This window comes from Barbus barbus, assembly GCF_936440315.1.
Source record: "Barbus barbus genome assembly, chromosome: 14".
In the NCBI taxonomy this organism is placed as follows: Eukaryota; Metazoa; Chordata; class Actinopteri; order Cypriniformes; family Cyprinidae; genus Barbus; species Barbus barbus.
The window spans coordinates 24341857-24359838 of NC_136742.1; the positions used below are offsets into that span (position 1 = coordinate 24341857).

General features: G+C 36.2%; 2 protein-coding genes across 2 annotated transcripts in view; both read left to right on the forward strand.

Moving 5' to 3' along the window:
* The first annotated feature begins 1484 nt into the window (after window positions 1-1484).
* LOC306880284 (choline/ethanolamine transporter FLVCR1-like) lies at window positions 1485-9869 on the forward strand. Its single transcript, XM_079433727.1, has 10 exons — window positions 1485-2388; window positions 3274-3418; window positions 3820-3957; window positions 4194-4261; window positions 4977-5080; window positions 5593-5703; window positions 7289-7394; window positions 7653-7764; window positions 7851-7915; window positions 8690-9869. Exons 1-10 carry the CDS (start codon window positions 1741-1743, stop codon window positions 8738-8740), a joined length of 1548 nt encoding a protein of 515 aa, XP_079289853.1. The 5' UTR covers window positions 1485-1740; the 3' UTR covers window positions 8741-9869.
* Window positions 9870-11874: 2005 nt separating this feature from the next.
* The window catches only part of LOC306880285 (tubulinyl-Tyr carboxypeptidase 2-like), a 30645-nt gene continuing 24537 nt past the window's right edge, over window positions 11875-17982 (forward strand). Inside the window, exon 1 of the mRNA XM_079433728.1 lies at window positions 11875-12654. Within this exon, the coding sequence (XP_079289854.1) occupies window positions 12340-12654 (315 nt within the window). The 5' untranslated portion in view covers window positions 11875-12339. The remainder of the gene's footprint in view (window positions 12655-17982) is intronic.

Genomic DNA, 17982 nt, shown 5'->3' on the forward strand with positions numbered 1-17982 from the left:
TTCCTGTAATCTGTGTCGCCGGAAGTTGTTATTGTAGGGTTGCCAGCTCTTTGTAACAAAACCACCCCAAAGGCCAATCAAAAATAGCCCAAACAAGCCCTGTGGCCCTATCCAAATATCAAAACTCAATTACATACCACTTCTTCCATACCTAAAATACAGTCAATGTTATGCATTGTACATAATTTCAACTTGAAAATCACTAGTAGTAATCATAAACAGAAGCTCAAAGGAGAATATGAATTAAAATAGCAAAACCATTCACTAGCCCTAAACAACATGTCCTCAGGCCAAAACTCAGTAGATTAAAATATAACTTGTCTTTAATCAATCACTTAAATGCTTTTTTTACTGTTAAAAATGTTGTCAGAGGAATAAATTCAACACGATTGATGTCGGTTTCTAACATGTCTTTAAAAAGCAGCATTACTGAAATAGCATTGTCAAATTCATTATGCAATGTCATGTTAGCTTTTATGTTTGTATAAGTCTCCCACATTCCACTAAGCCCAGACTGAACCTAGACTTCACTGTTTTCACCGTGACCTTTATGGTATTTTAATAATATGGCATAAAGAAAAAATTATGTTTTCTATTCACTGCCACAAGAACAAGAGGTATTACTCCGTCACATAAGATTATTAGCTGCAAAAGTGACAAATTTGACAGCGTTTTCAGCGCTTGTTTTCAGATTCTTCCAGAATGTTTCTGTATAATTTAAAGTTTGTGTAGGCTATAATTTATAAAATGTAAAAACAACACCCATTTAATCCAACCGGTCACAAAGTTTTTAATTTATACAGCTCTAAAAACCTTACTGACTGATGTTTTAGTGCACTTCCTGCAAATATGGGGGGAATAAAGGGTTTCATTTAAATATGTGCAGTTTCACATGGTTAGTGCAAATTGTCACATGACCAAAGCAGTTTAACTCCTGTTGGCACCTTGAGAAGATGATGGCTGCATCAAAGCTCCAAAACGAAAGGTTAGTAATGTTATCATAAAGATATGACAAAGATTTTGATGATCACAATAGTGGGATAACATTTAATGTAGGTATACAATATAAATTCAACTGCAGTTGTTAGTGAAGGTTGCACTAAAATGTTGCAATGACAAAATATTGCACTAAATTAAAAGTTCAAATGTTACAATATTGATGTTGTAATACTGACCATACCATAAAACACAATTTTTCATACACTTTTCCAAAAAATGTAAAAAAAAAAAAAAATCATTATTGATTATTTCAAAGGGTTACTAATGATAAGCCTATCATTTGGATATTTTCATGTCTGGGGGAAAAAAATGTGATTAAACGGGTTATACCGCTTTATGGGAAAGAGAATGCATTCAATGCAGCTCTCATTTTTCAGTCTACTTAGTAGTATGTGCTGTAGAAGCTCTGTAGGGCTCGCTCGCCTACTTGCCCCGCCCCATCTGCAATCTCATTGGTCCTCGCCGAGCATATAAACCCTCTTACTGTAGTGATCAGGGTAGGCAAATCCGAGGAGGATGTACGCATCACGAAATCATCACTCACATGCTGCTGAAGCCGGTAGTGATCAGAAACGTTGGTTAAATTGTAATTACAGCGTTATTATCAAGTGAAGCATCTGAGAACGTTATCATTATCTCATGCGCTCACCGCTTCAGGAAGAGAATTAAGCTACACATCTCGTCCAAATTGATATAAACTAGAATCGTGTATGTCTAAGTGAAGGGGTTAATTTTGCCGAGATGGTAGCAGGTGAGTTTCTTCAGCATGTTCTGCCCGACAGTACACCTGACAGCGGTGTCACTGAAGGAAATACAGACAGCGGCTACAAGGAGCTTTCCAATGGATCGGTCCATATAACGCTGGATCCGAAGGTGCTGGAACAGGAGCTTCCACCTCCGGATGAAAAAGAGGCGATGCTGCCCGGCGAACAGAAAAACGAAGCGCTGGAGACGAGACTGTACTGCAGGCGGTTTGCTGTTCTCGCGGCGTTCAGCCTCTATTCGCTCGTCAACGCCTTTCAGTGGATCCAGTACAGCATCATTACCAACATCTTCATGGACTATTATAGTGTATCAAGCATCGCGATTGACTGGCTCTCCGTGGTCTATATGGTCGCGTATGTGCCTTTAATCTTCCCCGCGACGTGGCTGTTGGATAAGAAAGGGCTGAGGATGACTGCGTTGTTAGGGGCCGGGCTGAATGCTCTGGGCGCGTGGGTAAAGTGCGCCAGCGTGGGGCCAGACCTGTTCTGGGTCACCATGACCGCCCAGATCATATGCTCTGTGTCACAGGTGTTCATCCTCGGCCTCCCCTCCAGAATCGCATCGGTTTGGTTCGGCCCGAGAGAAGTTTCCACGGCCTGTGCCACAGCGGTGTTGGGGAACCAGGTGTGACCTGTAAATGATATGGCATTAATGATGAATTTGGTTAAATGTTACTCTACATTTGACATATTACGAATGTCACTTGCTTCTGTGTTTAAAATTACGTAGCCTACAGCTGAAGCCAGGTCAACATTATTAATAATTTTATGTTATGTTGTTAAGGAGCATTTTCCCTTCTAAAACAAAAAACACCATGATTTCATAAATTATCATAGTTTCCATGAAAATAAAAGCTGGACTTTTGCTCTAAACAGGTCTTTTAAGCATTCAGCTGGTTCAAGCTCAAGTTTTGTATTATTTTGTAATCAAATTATTTCAAGAGAGGGACAATATATATCATCAGTTTTTATTCGTAAAAATAATTGTGTTATTGTATAAAATTATTTTATGAGACAGACAAGATACAAAGTTTTTTAAATGTTATTTTATAATAAAAATATGAGATAGACAAGATAATCTTTCATTAATGTTTAACATTAATCTTTTTTTTACTCTAGAAGATAGAGAAGATTGTATATTGTCAACTTTTTCTTATATAATAACTATTATTTTATAATTATTTTAAAGGTATAGTTCACCAAAATATGCAAATTGCCATTCCAAACCTGTATGACTTTCTTTCGCTCTTTTGTGGAACACAATAGGAGATATCTTGAAGAATATTGGATTCCATTGATTATTGTATGTTATTATTTTGGTGAGAACAATGGTAACCTTGGTACATTTTATGTAAGGGTTCTAAGCATTTAAATGCACAGTAATATGAACACTATAACACTATGACCTGAAGTATATTTAAAAGTGCGTATTTTTTTCATAAAGTGTCTAGGGTTTTATTATTGTTACTGATTTGTTTATTAATCTCTGTGTAACATATTTCTTTTTCAGCTTGGTGTAGCCATAGGTTTCCTGCTCCCACCTGTACTGGTTCCCAACACAGCAGACGACAAAGATCTCATGGGCCACAACATCAGCATAATGTTCTATGGAACAGCTGGAGCTTCAACTCTACTCTTCCTTCTAACAATATTTGGTAAAAACTAGTATCTACATTTCACATTGTTAGAACATAAAGAAATAATTGCAACTGATGCATGTAATAATTGAAAATCATGCAAAACAGCCTTTTCTCATACAGTCTTCTGCATGCTTTTATGCCATTATTGTTAATATATAATAAATAATTCCAAGTCAATAAGTTGCAACTAGTTGACTTGGAACATCTTGCATACAATCTTTACAATACAATCGTCTGTCATCAGAACATGGAAAAAACCTGTTTTATAAACATAGGCAAGAGATTTGTATGCAACAGTGATTAATATTTTAAAGAGTATCAAAACGAATACAAGTACGTTAACCCCTCATAACAGCTGTAGACTAGTTCGATTAGAAATAAAAGTTCATGTGTGTCTCTCCCATTCATTTTCTCAGTCATAAAGGACAGACCTGCACTCCCACCCAGCAAAGCACAAGCTGTTCTCTCCACCGGTCCAGAAGACTATTCATACAAGAAATCAATAATTAACCTCTTCAAGAACAAACCGTTCATTCTGCTCCTCATCAGCTATGGTGAGAAAGACAATTATTTAATGCAAAATTAAATGTGCTTTTATTCACACACTATACAACATTTTCTACGAGATGGTTAGTTATTTTGTCATGTATAGGACTTATTAACTTTATTATTACCTTTAAATTATTAACAGTAATAATGAAGTATCAACTTTCTCTAATGCTACAATTTCAGTTTCAAAGTTCTGCACTTCAGCAAACATAATTTATAAAATATTTGACATTGTTTTTAGGCATCATGACCGGATCATTCTACTCTGTATCTACACTTCTCAATCAAATGATAATTACTTATCATCCAGTAAGTGATTTTGATAAACTCGGCATGAAAATGCCACGTGCATGTGTGTAGTAGTCTTTCTGCGTCCGTCGCAGGCGCACTTAGGTAGTGTTTGCCGGGAATAGGCGGCTGGTCACCGCTTTATTGTCCAGGATCTTGCAGTTCATTAGCCACTTTTCATGCATGCCTGCTACTCATGACAGAGTCCAAATGAAAAGACAAGCACTGTGTACATTCCCAAGTTTGTGTGTCCGAAAGTGCTGCAGGCTTTCCCACCAGGCTTAAGTTTTGTGACCACACACCATGTGATATTTCTTACCGCGCATACCACTTCCATATCTGGTCGTGAGGTCCATTTGAAAGACATGTACCTAACAAAACATTGAAAGTTAGTCAAAAGTGTTCAGTACACATTCTGGGCTTACTTGCAACAAACCCCTTAAGCTATAAATACCTTTGTAATACCATTGTAATTATAAACAAATGATCACTAAGGGTTTTCTTGATTTAAAGGGGTTTATTGCAACTAACTACTGGTTAACAAACTGAAGCTCACTTGAGGAGAGAATTACATTTACATTTATTCATTTAGCAGACAGTTTTATCCAAAGCGACTTACTACTTGGGGAATACATCAAGCGATTCATCTTAAAGAGGCAAATAGACACAGGAAGTGCTCGTAATTACTAGCATGTTTAAAAATGATAGAAATGCTGATTTAAAACTCTTTCTTTAGGGTGAAGAGCTAAACACAGGGAGAATCGGCTTGACTTTGGTGGTGGCTGGAATGTTTGGCTCCATACTGTGTGGAATCTGGTTGGATCGTACTAAAACCTATAAGTATGTATATCTGCCAAACCAAATATTATTTTCCTCAGATATTTAGATTTTAATTGAATTTAAATGGCTTTAAAGTATTTAGCTCTGGCACTCATATTAGTGTCAGATTTGGATTATTAGCAGCTAATCTTATAATCTTAATCTAAAATTTGTCTTTTTAAGATGCGGTCACATTTTGGTAAATTTTGGCAAAATATTGTGGACAAACAAGGTCCGTTTTTATTGTCAATAGTTCAGTGATGTGTAAAACTCAGTTCACACACAAGTCACTTTCAAACCAACCAGCTTTCTTTTGGTAAATTTGTGTGACCAACTAGAATTCTTTGCAAAATCTCCATCCTCATGCACAATTCCAGATTATTATTGAAAGAACAACAATAAATGTGACCACACCTTTACTCATTTTAAAAAGAATGAACCCTCATCACTTAATTTTATACATTTACTGTTTATTTATCAGATCTTAGAAAAGCAGCTTGTCAAAGTTTTTAATTTTTCATTTCGTCCTTTAGATTGACTACATTGATCGTCTACGTCCTGTCCTTCATTGGAATGGTGGTGTTCACATTCACGCTGAACTTGGAAAGTCTGCTTGTTATCTTTGTTACTGCTGGTGTCCTAGGGTAAGCCTGCTACTAGAGTTCAACTTGTATACCTGTTATTATCGTTTCTAATATTAGTATCTTGATTCATAAGTCCAGGCAGGTCACTGTTCCTTTGTTCTCCCTACCACACACAGTTTGTATATACACTGAACAAAATTATAAACGCACTTTTGTTTTTGCCCCATTTTTCATGAGCTGAACTCAAAGATCTAAGACTTTTTCTGTGTACACAAAAGGCCTATTTCTCTCAAATATTGTTCACAAATCTGTCTAAATATGTGTTAGTGAGCACTTCTTTGCCGAGATTATCCATCCACCTTAGAGGTGTGGCATATCAAGATGCTGATTAGACAGCATGATTATTACACAGGTGTGCCTTAGGCTGGCCACAATAAAAGGCCACTCTAAAATGTGCAGTTTTATCACATAGCACAATGCCACAGATGTCGCAAGTTGCACGTTGAGGGAGTGCAGGAATGACTGCAGGAATGTCCACCAGAGCTAGGATACATTCATTTGATCAAAAGTGACAGTAAAAACATTTGTTACAAAAGCTATATTTCAGATAAATTTAAAACAATCTTTCAATTAAACTCATTTTTTTATGTTTTATTTATCAAATATAAAGTCAAATACAGTGCTGTGAAATTTTTTTTGCCCCCTTGTTTTTTTTTGCATATTTGTCACACTTAAAAGATTCAGATCATCAAACATATTTTAATATTACACAAAGATAATGCAAGTAAATATAAAATGCAGTTTTTAAATGATGATTTCATTTATTAAGGGAAAAAAGCTGTCCAAACTTACCTGGCCCTACATGAAAAATTAATTGCCCCCTCCTGTTAAATCATGAAAGAACTGATTAAGAAAAACAAAATTAAGGTTTTGGAGTGGCCAAGTCAAAGTCCGGACTTAAATCCGATTGAGAGGATATGGCATGATCTGAAACAGTCCATTCACGCTCGAAAACCCTCCAATGTGGCTGAATTAAAACAATTCTGCAAAGAAGAGTGGGCCAAAATTCCTCCACAGCGATGTGAAAGACTCATTGCCAGTTATCGCAAACGCTTGATTGCAGTTGTTGCTGCAAAGGGTGGCACAACCAATTATTAGATTTAGGGGCAATTACTTTTTCATGTAGGGCCATGTAGGTTTGGACAGCATTTTTCCCTTAATAAATGAAATAATTATTTCAAAACTGAATTTTGTATTTACTCGGGTTATCTTTGTGTAATATTTTTTTTTTTTTTTTTGATGAACTGAATCTTTTAAGTGTGACAAATATGCAAAAAAAACAAAAGGGGCAAAAACCTTTTCACGGCACTGTATATCAAATATATATATTATATATAATTTTTTTGTTGTTGTTGTTGTTGTTATTGATCAAAGGCTAGTGTTTTAGGTCATTTTTGTGAACAACCCAGTGGCACAGTTGTGTGTGTAAAAACAGCAGAAGTGGTCACTGGTCAGGTTTTGCTTCCCTATTGTTGTATGATTCACTTAAACATGTTTGTACATGCCGTACGTAAACTTCGCACATTCAAATTGTTTTCACTGCCAGGTAGGTGTATATGACTCATGTTACTATTCTTTTCGAAAGGTTTTTTATGACCGGTTACCTTCCCATTGGCTTTGAGTTTGGTGTTGAAATCACATACCCTGAGTCGGAGGGCACATCATCTGGTCTTCTGAATGCATTTGCACAGGTATGTATGACCTGCTCATTCCTGACTTGTTTCATTTTTGTAATAAGCTTTCAGTTGATCATTTCCATACGCCATGGTAACCACTTTCAGTTTGAACAGCCTGGTAAGATGCACACCCACATTAAAATTTATATACTTCGTTCTTCAGCATTTCCTCTATGTATCCTCTAATATGTTGAAGAACAGTTTAGATTCTTCTTGAATAAGTCATTGTTACCTACATATTTTTGTCTCATGCTCTAATGTCTTTAATTTTAGGTGTTCGGCATCATTTTTACTCTCATCCAAGGGCAGCTTACCACAGACTATGGCCCTCTCAGCGGAAACATTTTCTTGTGTGCTTGGATCCTCCTTGGCATTGTTCTAACAGGTTAATTTTCCTATTTCCAGGTCTTTCTCTCATTAATCAGTATTGTTACTGAAGAGCATTGAGAAACTTCTGTGTTGTTTTTACAGCTCTGATTAAATCAGACCTCAAAAGACACGGCGTCAATGTGAGCAGTATAAACAAAGGACAAGCAGTAAGTCCACCTGATTTTAATTTCCAATGTTGCCTCTCATCACTTTTGTCAGCTAAACATGCCAAAAACCAAGAGGCTCAATCATGCTAATCTTGATAATGTGAAGTGGAAGATATCTTAGTACATTTATAATCAGTAAATACAAGATCAAAGTCAAAAAGAACAAAAGCCATGCTGTGTGTCTGAGAAAACTTGCCAAACTAATCTATTAAAAATGTGAATATTGGTACAGGGAAAACAGGCATTTTGCCTAGCAATATTAGGGTAAATTGGTGGATTTCTTTCATATATATATATATATATATATATATATAAGTATTATTATTTTTTAGAAAACACTTGTAATACACGTATAGAACCACACACATCATATTTTTATGGTCATTGTACACTACCATTCAAAAGTTTTGTTTCAGTTTGATTTCTTTAAAAAAAATTTAAGTTTATTCAGCAACTTTTATTCAGGCATTTATACTGTTACAAAAATTTATATTTCAAAGAAATGCTGTGCTTTTCAACTTTCTATTCATCAAAGAATCTTTCATGGTTTTCACAAAAATGTTATGCAGCACAACCGTTTCATAGGAAATTTCTTTCAAAAACATTAATAAATCTCACCGACCCCAAACCTTTAAACGGTAGTGTATTTGTCCTTCAGCAGCCTGATGTTCAAGATCATCGTTTTTGTCAATTAATTGCCATCTTTAGGGAAATGAAAAAGAGTTGCAGATTTTAATGAGATCTTAATTGAACACGTGTTTGTCTCTCATGCAGGTTCCCACTGAGCTACCTTCTGAAAAAGCATCCAGTGACGTCAAGCTGTAGTCTTCAATTTAAGTCTTAAACATTTCCAACAGCACACCGATCACAGAATCTCCATTGAAATCTCCATATTTTGCTGTAATGTTGATGTTATAAAGCACTTGCTGTGAATTCATTTCTCCAAATCTACTTTGAAATGTGTTCATGCAATCTGTCTCAAAATTGTACATGCATGATACTTTCTATTTGTTTCAAGGACCAAATATTAGGAATTTAACAGGGCTTGTAATGGTCATATGCACAATCCTGTAAGTGTGTTTGGAACAGCATGTTTGTGTGCTTCGTCTCAAAGGACCTTTCAGACTGTGTGCTACTGTGAAGCAATGTTGTTTATTTCTCACATCTGCTGCTGCACTGCAGAACATCTACATGTAATAGTTCCACAAAGGCCATAAATTCCCATTTTATTTGTTGAGGATGATGAAGATTGCCCATGCGTTAAATGAAGAGTGTTCTATAAACCGAAAAGGCTTGTCAAATGTAGTGCATGGGTAAACATAAATGAGTGCTATTCACTCACCATGATGAGACTGACATCATTTCAAGTGCTTATGCAGTCATTGCAAGATAGAATCAAATGTGTGTAATGCTTTTTTTGACCTGAAAAACATGAAAAGAACATTATACTTGTTTAAACTTTTCTGGAAAGCACAACTTGATCTGATAGCATTTGTATAGCATTAAGAATGTGTTTTGAGTGCGTGTTTGAAGAGTGTGTCGCTGACAGGCCTAGTAAGGTTTTATGAAAATGTCATACCTCAGATGTGGGGTAGAAGCACTATTATTTTTATAAGCCTAGGTTTGCCTTTTATGAACTATTTTGTGTATTTTAGATGCATATTTATTGGAAAGATTGCTTTTTAAGAATTGTTACTGTATTTATTTATTTTTTTTCAATTTCTACTGTTTCTACTTAGTATACTTGTAGGTTAATGACGGCAGCTGTGCAAACTGGAATTTCACATGATTGTCACAAATGATGCTGGGAAATTCACTGTAGAGTAAAACTGAGCAAGAACTCATTAACACTACACTCTGAACACTGGAGGAGTGGAGGTGTCATGTTTCCATCACTGCTGTTGTAAAATAATAAAAAGGATGTTGCTAAAATTAAATTATGCATTTGTTGATTAAAAAACAAGCAAACAAAATACTGGTCCATTAAAATGTTAAATAATACAGATATAAATATATTATATATTTGTAATATAAAATTATGTGATCATAAGAACCCCAATCCTAAAATTTACAATGCCATCTATGTAGATTCTTACAGAGACCCAGAGAAATTAACTTCTTGAATGTATAAAATATTATTCTGACGATATTTGGTTTATATTAACTTTTTTGTTCTACTCATTATAGCAGTGTAAATGATTTATTTACTTTAATCAAATTATGAATTTTAATCTTTTTTTTGTATGTACTGTTTTTCTCTAAACTTTTCCACATGCCCAGTACCACTCTCTTTGAGCCCATTGAAAATATCTGAATATGTAGCCTAATAAGATTTCTTGAAATAGGTTTTAGAAAGTAACTAAATCTGTGTTCAATTATTATGACGAGGTCGAAGAGACAGCTTGTGATTAGTAGGCCTATACAATTTCCAAGAAAAACATCTATAGACAGCACACTTAAAGTTGAAATGATCTACAAAACAACGTTTGAATGGAGTTTGTACGCAGGTTCTGTAGTTCGTTCTGAGTGAAATGCATTGCAGACCTCAAGAACATTGGTCTCAAACTCAATTCCTGGAGGGCCACAGCTCTGCACAGTTTAGCTCCAACCCTAATCAAACACACCTGATCCAACTAATCAAGGTCTTCATGATCACTAGAAACTCCCAAGCAGGTGTGAGTTGAAGCTGGTTTGAGCCCGTGGCCCTCCAGGAATTGAGTTTGAGACCCCTGCTCTAGAAGGGTTGGAGCGGGTTTAAATTTAGAACTTTAGCGCCTTCTAGTGATTATACAGGACAGTTGTCATTTGTAACTCGTGACTAAAACGCCATTCCGTTGCAATTAAATTTGATTGAAACAGCTGTCTTGTTTGGGTCTTTTGAACTTCACACTGAAGAGAGAGCAGCAGCTAAAAACATTCTCAAATGATTGAGTACGGAATGTCTCATTTCAGACACCTAGAGGAGCTAAAAATAACAGCCAGCAGGATTTAGAAATATACTGTGTATTTAAATTGCATCAAATGTAACATTTTATAAATAAAATAAAATAGATTCACAGCTGATTAATTTATCATAGGCTATATATGTAATTTCTTTATAATATTTATAACAATCACTTTTGTCAACCTGGTTCAGTTGGAGCCTCTGCTAATGAGCTGATGAGTTAGTCCAGGTGTGCTCTGTTGGGGAAACATCCAAAATATGCAGCACTGATGGATGATATCTGAAAGATGCTTCTGTGTCTGAACAAGGACTAATAGGGCGTTGTTGCATACCACCTCTACTCATATGAGGGCAACAGGAATAAAAATAAAATAATCTTCCTTATTGGTAGATCCACACTCTTGAGTTAGGGTTAATGTAGTTAATTAAAACCTTAAAAATGCATTTGTCACTTGAAATAAAATAAAAATTAATAAAATATATATATATATATATATATATATATATATATGTGTGTGTGTATATATAAATAGTAATATATATTTATTTACAAACTGAAAAAAAAAGCTTTAAACCATATAGACACATTAAAAACTAATTAATACTAAAGCTTTAACTAAAATGTAAAAAGTTAAATTAAAACCAATTCAAAATATCAATAAAAACCATAACAGTATCTCAATGATACTAAAATAACACTCCTATGAGTTTTTACTATCATGCGTTTTAAAGCCATTTTTAACAAAAAGAATGAAAAGGTGCAATAAATATTATACTTATTTAAAAATCATATGGTCTTGATTTAACATACACTATCACTTTAAATGCACATTTTGAAAGCTCACAAAAACCCTGCTGGATACACAACGAATGTTCACGCCCATTTCCGCTATTTTGGCCAATCACAGGCGGATATATTGCCCTTATATGGAATTGAACCCGCCTTGCTTTGTTGCTTCGTCCAATGAAAAGCCAGGAGAACGTGATTGGCTGTAGTTTATGGTGATACAATAACAGTATCAAAAAACGCTAGAGCGATTGACCATTTGTTGAGACCGCCAGTGAAAGCGGTTACTCGGAAAATCAGATCATTCATTAATACTCTACAGTCAGGTGTTAAATTATTCTACCGTGGATTATTTAGCCCGCGATCCGACGCCTCCTCAGTGTTTTTAGCGAAAGGATGAAAGTAGTTTCTGTGGCACAACTACAGAATGCGGTTTACTGGGAACATATATGACCATTTCTGAGCTGAAGCACACTCAGCCATAGTTTGCTACAGAAATGGTATCGCTGACTATTTTTCTGCCTGTGGATCTTTTTCAAAGCACCTGATTTTCTTAAACTTGAGCAGGACCGAGTGGTTTTGGCACATTAGTATGCATGCTCGAGGAGCAACATGTCTTTGTGCATGAATGCTGGGCAGTCATAACTGATCTGGGGAAAAACAAGGGGAAACTCCCCCTCGGAAGACTGAACAATGACCGGACCAAGCGCCACCAGCAGCGGCTCAGCGGCCAAGATCAGCAGACACGGTCGGTCCAAGAGCACCAGTACCTACTGTCACACCACGGGTCCGGCGGCTGACTCCTCTTCATCCACTGCCGCAAACAACACCGGCAGGTCTTCCGGTGAGGAAGACGAGAAAGACGGCGGGGTTCCGTTTTTCGTGAACAGGACGGGCTTTCCCATAGACACTGTCACCTGGGACAGAATGTGGTCACATGTCACCAAAGTTCATCCTGATGGACAGGAGATGGTGGATAGAATACGAAATGCAACACACCTCCCTAAAGTAAGTGGAAAGTAATGGATTATTTATGTAGTTGATATCTCAACTCAAAATCCAGTGAGCTGCCTGTCTAGACAAATTTTTTGGCGTCATATAGATGTTATGCATGTCTTGAAATATTTGAAACCCCAAAATGTTATCTTGTTAGGAAGCTCATATGTATGATACACATTTATCATAGGTTACGTATGCTCCTGTGATATGATACACAAAATGTTGATAAATGCTGCTGGTTATACCCTGTATAATTGTGTATGTGACAAATAAAAAAATCTTGAATCTTCTTGAATCTAAATAGCTTAGTTACATAATCCCCCATATGCTGGTACCCTAAAATGCTTAAATGTATAAAATGATGTCTAGGCAGTCGACATAATTATAAAATTCCCAAAAAGCTTTCTTGTTTGGCAAGTTACTAGGTTTTAAGTGACAGCCACTGTGTTGTGTGTTTGTACAGATGTCAGTAGAAAATGGATATAAAAATGCAGAATGGTAATATGGTATTATGTTTCTGGACATCTTTTAAGTCCAAGTACATGAATATAATATTTTTTTATTATTATCTTGGTATATATGAAGTTTTTTTATATAGGTAATGCCATCTGATACATCACTGTACCGTGATAAACATGTCTCTTTTTGTCAAAGTAATATTTGACATAGTGCTATCTAAAAGTTAGGGGTCTTTTTTTTTTTTTTTTTTTTTTTAAATGAACACTTTTATTCAGCAAGAATGCGTTTAATTCAATGTAAGTGGCAGTAATCAGCAAATCATCGTATTAGAATGATTTCTGAAGGATCGTGTGACACTGAAGACTGGCGTAATGCCTGCTAAATATTGAGCTTTGCAATCGCAAAAGCGATTGCAAAGCTCAATTATTACAATTTTTAAATTGTAATAATAGTTTACAGTTTTTTACCATATTTTCAATCAAATAAATGCAGCCTTGGTGAGCATAAGATATTTCAAAAACATACAAAAAAAAAAAAAAAACTGTTGAACCTCAAATTTTGGCCTATATATGAAACCTTGGACACATTTACTGGAATAGTGTTTATATATAAATAGAATCTCACAAACTGCCATTTGTGTGACCCAGTTTCCACCAAGAGGAAGTGTAGACTGTGACATGTGAGTGGATTTATTCATCCATGTGTTTTCCAACACTGTCCCTTCTCATAATTTGATTACAAACCAGGCAAATGAGAGATCTGATCCAACCAATGACAACTATGCAGAAACTTGCCTTTGTTAATGCACATTAAATGAGGAATGATGCCATATGACATCTTAGAACTTTCACTAGGATTAAGGTTGCTGCCATGTCCCTTCACAATGTTGCTCTAACCTCCAAACATAAACCAATCAGACCTGATCAGGCTTCATAGAGCATGCAAGTGAAGTGGCTCAGAGGGGATGAAGTCAGTCTTAATCACAGACTAAGTAATCCTCAGTGCACAATCGGACAGCATCCGCAGGGTCAAGCAGTGTTTATACTAGCTCTTTTGTTTTAGTTAACACTATTGTGCATTCCAGCACTCTCATATGTGCTGATGTTTGCAGAACAAATGCGTCTGATTGGTTGAAAGTGTTGAGCCAACCCCTAGATGCTAAAGTGATTTATTAAGGGACATTCTCCACCAGCAAGTGTTGAACAGGTGCGTGGAGTGAATCCATCAGATCAGTCAGATTAGGAGTCACTCGAACGGCTGTGACACAAGCCAGACATTCCTGTTAGAGCCATTAGACAGAGAGTGACAGTTCATGGGAAAGGACTCATAGTGAACCTGTAAATGACCACACTGATGGAGAATCAGTGTCTCCAGTGATAACCTTGGATCCGAGGACACTGCAGTTATTATGTAAACAAACCACATACCAGTACAGCGCTGTCCATTTGGTGCAGTTAAACAATATTCGAAAGCTAAATAGAGTATTAATTATTATTTATAGCACAGTTGCACTTGCTATTTTAGGTTTTGTTTTTGATATAATCCATTTGCTAGAGTGCTATTAGGGATAATCTGCGTAATTCCTGTTGTTTTGTCTTGAAGAAAATAATGTATCGCAACTTCCACAGAAATAATAATGGTTTTCAACACTGATAATGTCTTGAAGAAAATAATTTCTGAAGGACAATGTGATGCTGAAAATCAAGCTTTGCTATCAGAGGAATAGATTTAATTCTACAAGATATTAAAATAGAAAACAGTTATTGTCAATTGCAATAATATTTCAGTGTTACTGTTTTTGCTGCATTTTTTTCCAATCGGCTGCATTCTTGGTGAACATATGAAGCTTCTTTCAAAAACATTAAAGGGATAGTTTACACACAAATGAAGATTCTTACATTATTTCTCACCTTCATGTCGTTCCAAACTCATAAGACCTTTGTTCATCTTCAAAACACTAATTAGGATATTTTTGTTGAAATCCGAGAGCTTTCTGACCCTGCATAGACAGCAATGCAACTGCCACTTTAAAGGCCCAGAAAGGTAGTAAGTACACATCATTAAATTAGTCCATGTGATATCAGTGGTTCAACTGTTTTATGAAGCTACAAGAATATTTTTTGTGTACAAAAACAAAAATAAAGACTTTATTCAACAATTTCTTCTTCCACGTCAGTCTTCGCATGTGTCGAATACTGACACGGAAGAAAATAAATTGTTGATAGTGGTGTATGCATGCAGAAATGTTGCCATTGTTTTGGTAGTGATCTTTTGGCTTTGGTTTTTGGATATAATCCATTTGCTAGAGTGTTATTAGGGATAATCTGCATAATTCCTGTTGTTTTGTCTAGCAGTTGGGCCTTTATCAAATTGTTTTTGGGTCATTCCTTCACATCTTAACCAGACTTCCACAGCTAAAAATTTGGATTTTGATCATTTTATGGTGAAGTAAACGCATAAATAGAGAATAAAGCCAAAATGTTAAGTCTTATAATACTCACTAATCCACTATTTTTAAGGCCCTGTATGATTTGGTCAAAAAAAAAAAAAACATATGTAGGTCACTTTGCATACAGCTGATACATCTTTTAAAGAGGAATGTCTGAAGAACAAATAATGTTGAAATTAGAAATGCATCATGTTTACCTCTGAGTCCCAAAAATATTATTTTTACAAAGTTTGCGTGACTGTAACTCAGAATGACCAGTTGGTTTTCTGCAATGACTTTGATCCTGTAACGACTGAAAAGTCTACATCTGTTCTCTTAGATGGACAAATGTTCTGGGCGGCTTGTATCGTCACCTACAGTAGTGAGTTTCAAGTTTCGCTACAGTCCCCCGGGTGGGCAGAGGTCCGCTAATGGCCGTGTGAGTGTGGATTGTGGCCTATTTATTGCTGACCTCCTTTCAGGGTTTGAGAGACCCAGTTGAGCCTGTGGAGTAGAGCGTAGATGTAAATGAAACCTCTGAGTATTTAGACTGTCAGAGTCAGTATTCAGAGTGTCAATTGTATACAGATACATTTTTGGAAATCAATACTGAATTGAAAGCCTGAACATAAATTAAAATAACTGTGCTGTGATAATTTCAAGCAGTGGTTCTCAACTGCTGGGTTTATGTTCTGGACAGGGGAGATGATAAAAACATTACCGCTAAAATAGTTAGTTTGATAGAAGTCTCTTATGTTCACCAAGGCTGCATTTCTTTAATCAGAAGTATAGTAAAAACAGTACATTACTGGTGTTTTGTTTACGTTTATTTGATAGAAATGTCGGTGCTATGTTGGGTTGCCATTTGAGTCTTGAAGCAAAACTAGTTGAGAAACACTGGGTTCCATTCCATCAACACCATTTTAATGAGACTATAAGTTCTTGTGATGTTTGTCACACCTCAGGTTTCTAAACGCCTCTATTTAAGTTCTGAGAAAGGTGGCGTGTGTTTGCACCTCTGTCTTTCAAAAGTTATTCTACTCCGAACAACAGCATTGTTATTCTGCCATCATAACATTGGCGCAGAATTTTATGCATATTTTTCAATGCATTTCTGTGCTTCTTTATCATGCATTCAAAGACTCCAGAATTCAGCACAGACAGACAAAACTGTACTACCCTGCCTTTCTAAAGTCTCTCATTCTCTTGCACTGGGCAGAGAGAGATAGAGGAAACAGAAGATGATTCGCTTTCTCATTTCCTCCTATGACCCAGCAGCTCTTGCATGCCTCCAACACACATGGTGCTCTTATTGAAAATAAAACCCAATGCATAATTCTGCCTGCGTTTATGACAAGCTTTGGTTTAATGCTGTAAATGTGTTGAAACCGAGAGAATGTTTCAGATAGAGGGCAGCCTTTTTTCTAGTTTTCATTAATTGCTTCTTTTCTTCTAATGAATGGAGGCTTGTGTGCGAGAGCATGACTTTGTTCATTGCTAATTCTCTTCGCTGTCCTTTTGCAGTTAGAACTGTCATTGAAGAGGTTTTAAATGATCAATGAAGCACTGTTTCTATAGATCAGGGCTGCCCAACCCTGTTCCTGGAGATCTACCATCCTGCAGACTTCAGTTCCATCCCTGCTCTAACATAGCTGTCTGTAATTATCAAGTGCTGCCTAAGAGATTAATTAGCCCAGGGGTGGGCAACGTTTGTCCTGGAGTGCCGATGTCCTGCAGAGTTTAGCTCCAACCCTGAAAAAAAAACCTCACCTGCCTGTAGCCCTAGTAATTCTGAAGACCTTGATTAGCTTGTTCAGGTGTGTTTGATTAGGGTTGGAGCTGAACTTTGCAGGATGGTAGCTCTCCAGGAACAGGGTTGGGCAGCCCTGCTATAGATGAAAAGGAATTTTCATGCCATTGAGACATCAGAATCTGATTGATGAATCTCCTTGTGGTTACAAAAGTCACCTTGTGACTAGGTTGCCAAAAATAGGTGACAACCTCCCTTTCATTATACTACATTTCAATTAAGATTTAAAAGGATAGTTCAGCCTAAAATTAAAATAATGTCATGATTTACTCGCCCTCAAGTCGCTCTAGAATGTTTGACTGTCTATTACCTGCAGAAAAATATTTTGAAGAATGTTTCAACTGTTTTTGTTCATATACAATGAAAGTCAGTGGTGTCCAGAACAACACCAGGCCCCACTGACTTTCATTAAATGGACAAAAACACTGAGACATGAACAAAAATGCAATGCTATGATCAGTGTATGCCTGCAGCTATGTACTTCTTAGTATCTGTTACATCTTATGGCATACTGAAGTACCACACATTATTACACGCATCAATTTAGTTTTTGCCAAGGCAGATTCTAACATTGGAGAATTATGTACATAAATAATTCAAGATGACTCCTGTTCAACTTGATGTTTTTAATATGGCAACA